General features: G+C 39.5%; 1 protein-coding gene across 1 annotated transcript in view; it reads right to left on the bottom strand.

Moving 5' to 3' along the window:
- The window catches only part of pgm2l1 (phosphoglucomutase 2-like 1), a 16,800-nt gene that overhangs the window by 2,391 nt on the left and 11,898 nt on the right, over window positions 1-2,511 (bottom strand). Inside the window, exon 12 of the mRNA XM_015386012.1 lies at window positions 681-870. Within this exon, the coding sequence (XP_015241498.1) occupies window positions 681-870 (190 nt within the window). The remainder of the gene's footprint in view (window positions 1-680; window positions 871-2,511) is intronic.

Below are 2,511 nucleotides of genomic sequence, written 5' to 3'. Positions count from 1 at the left end.
GATTAAATTCTGTTAAATCTGAAGTCCTGTTTTATATACTTTACTAAGAAGTGTTATTTAAAGCGAGGTTAAAAGCAGCGATCGCTCCTGGCTAAGAACTGAAAATGAAAGCAGCGTCTAATAACTTTGATTACAATCCCTCACGGAAACAAAGGCGTATGAAAAGTGCTCCTAATATTTATTTCCTAAAACTGATCAAAATTAAATTTAAAGACAATTTCAGAAGATTTTACAAGTACAAAAAATAGGTTATGACAGAATAAAGGTTAAGATTAATTGGGTTGGGGTTATAATCTAGATTTTGCCTTTTTCAAAAATGATGGATATCAACTGATCTGAAAGGCTTATACTGGGATAGATTTTTCAGCCATATTACACCGTCTCACTTCCACGTGAGGAAGGCCCTGTGGCTTAAAACCAAGCCCACATCACCATGCTTTTACCTCCGGCTCCATAGTTCATCCCATGGGTTTCTTTATTGCTTTGAAAACAGCATGTTGTTTATAGAAAGCAGCACAGCAGGACAAGTGAGGCGGGACTGGATACATCCAGTAATGGATAAATTAATAAGAAGTTTCTAAACATCCTGTTTTGTTTGATCAGAGTTTATTGTACAACCTGCTAAGGAGCACAGTTTGATTCTGTGGGAGAAGAACAGGAAGAAGAAGAGCTGCTCTCACTGATCTGAGGTCGGGTCGGCTGCTGTCGTATCCCGTAGTAACATCTCTGATGTGGACGATCCGCACGCCGCCGCACGCCTTCGGATATGAACCATCGCCCTCAAAGTTTCTGATCCGGCTGAAGATCCTCTGGATGGTGGGGGGGTCGTTACAGGTGACGTAGGAGGTCTTGGACACATGATAACCGTACCTGCAGACAAGCAGTGAAAAAGGATTAGAACAACTGTGGACTGAATTCTGTCTGCAGAGGACCAGCAACACACGGATAAAACCATCCACTGGATCTCAGGCAGAGTCTATAAATAAATAGGTTCAAATATTATTAAATCACATGAACATCTTCAACCCTTAGAAAATGTACCCCTGGAAAATAAAATGAGCAGATTCTATCGATTATGACGTTTCATTCATGGCAAATATCTCTTCATGCATCGTAGTATAATTTCATCTTATTTTTATATAGGCCTTTCATTGTATATTTTGTTATTATGACTTCCTTCCCGAGATTTAATTTTTCTATGACTAATTTGATAAGGCTTTTAACTATTTATTCAATTGATTAAAATTATAGTTAACTTTATTGTTCCAGCTGCTGTTCTGATTAATAACTGACCTGAAGTCAGAACTGTTGCTGTGTGCCGCCCTCTGGTGGTGAAACAGCTGTACAACCACACTGTGTTCCATGAAAAAAAAAACTTCCATAATGTGGAAATAGAATAAGTGATTTTAGTGGGGAAGATGCTAATGACCTCGACTCAGAGCGTTTTGGGCCGGTGGCTGGAGCACTTTGAAGACGTCCCCAAACTCTGGTGCTGAAAGAGCCGGTTAAAAAGCTCCTCCATGGCACGGCCCCGCTGCTTGATGGAGTGAACTCTCCTGCTCCAAGGGTTGAAGTATATCTGGGTCTTGTTCATATATGAGGGAAGAATGGAGTGGGAGACTGATAGAACTGGTTTTACACTTTTTCACTGGTTTTAGTGAAGCAGATGGTATATCAGTCTGTCGTAGTGAAGAAAGACCTTTAGATCTACATTCCTACTACCATTAGGAGTGGCAACAATCTTTCAGGCTGACTTACTGATTACTCCAAAGGAAGTTAATAATAACTACTCTTTTGAACATTTAACCCTTAGTTTTCCTCATCCAAATTGCAAAGCAAGAAACCCTCTTCTTTTTGTAACTCTGTATCATCTGATTTGGTTTTAAATACTGACAAGGTCATCATAGTGGGGGATTTTAACATCCATGCTGACACAACATCAGGACTTGTCATTTAAATCCCATATCAAAGAAGTTTCTAGAATTTCCTTCTTTCATCTGCGGAATTTTGCAAAGATTAGAAATATCCTGTTCAGGGGTGATGCTGAGAAACTAGTCCATGCATTTGTTACGTCAAGGCTGGACTATTGTAATTCTCTAGTATCAGGAAGTCCATAAACTGTAGTTAAAAGCCTTCAGCTGATCCAAAATGCTGCAGCCAGAGTTCTGAGAAACAATGAAAAACAGAGATCATATCTCTCCTATCCTGGCTTCTCTTCATTGGCTTCTTGTAAATCCAGAATAGAATTTAAAATCTTCCTTCTCACATATAAAGCCTTAAATGGCCAAGCTCCATCTGATATCAGAGATCTGATTGTTCTTATGTTCCTAATAGAGCACTTTGAACTCAATCTGCAGGTTTACTAGTGGTTCCTAGAGTTTCTAAAAGTAGAATGGGAGGCAGATCTTTTAGTCATCAGGCTCCTCTCCTGTGGAACCAACTACCAGTTTTAGTCCGTGAGGCAGACACCCTTTAAGGCTAGGCTTAAAACTTTCCTTTTTGATAAAGCTT

This window comes from Cyprinodon variegatus, unplaced genomic scaffold, assembly GCF_000732505.1.
Source record: "Cyprinodon variegatus isolate N-32 unplaced genomic scaffold, C_variegatus-1.0 Scaffold354, whole genome shotgun sequence".
In the NCBI taxonomy this organism is placed as follows: domain Eukaryota; kingdom Metazoa; phylum Chordata; class Actinopteri; order Cyprinodontiformes; family Cyprinodontidae; genus Cyprinodon; species Cyprinodon variegatus.
This window is presented reverse-complemented; position numbering and strand designations above follow the sequence as displayed.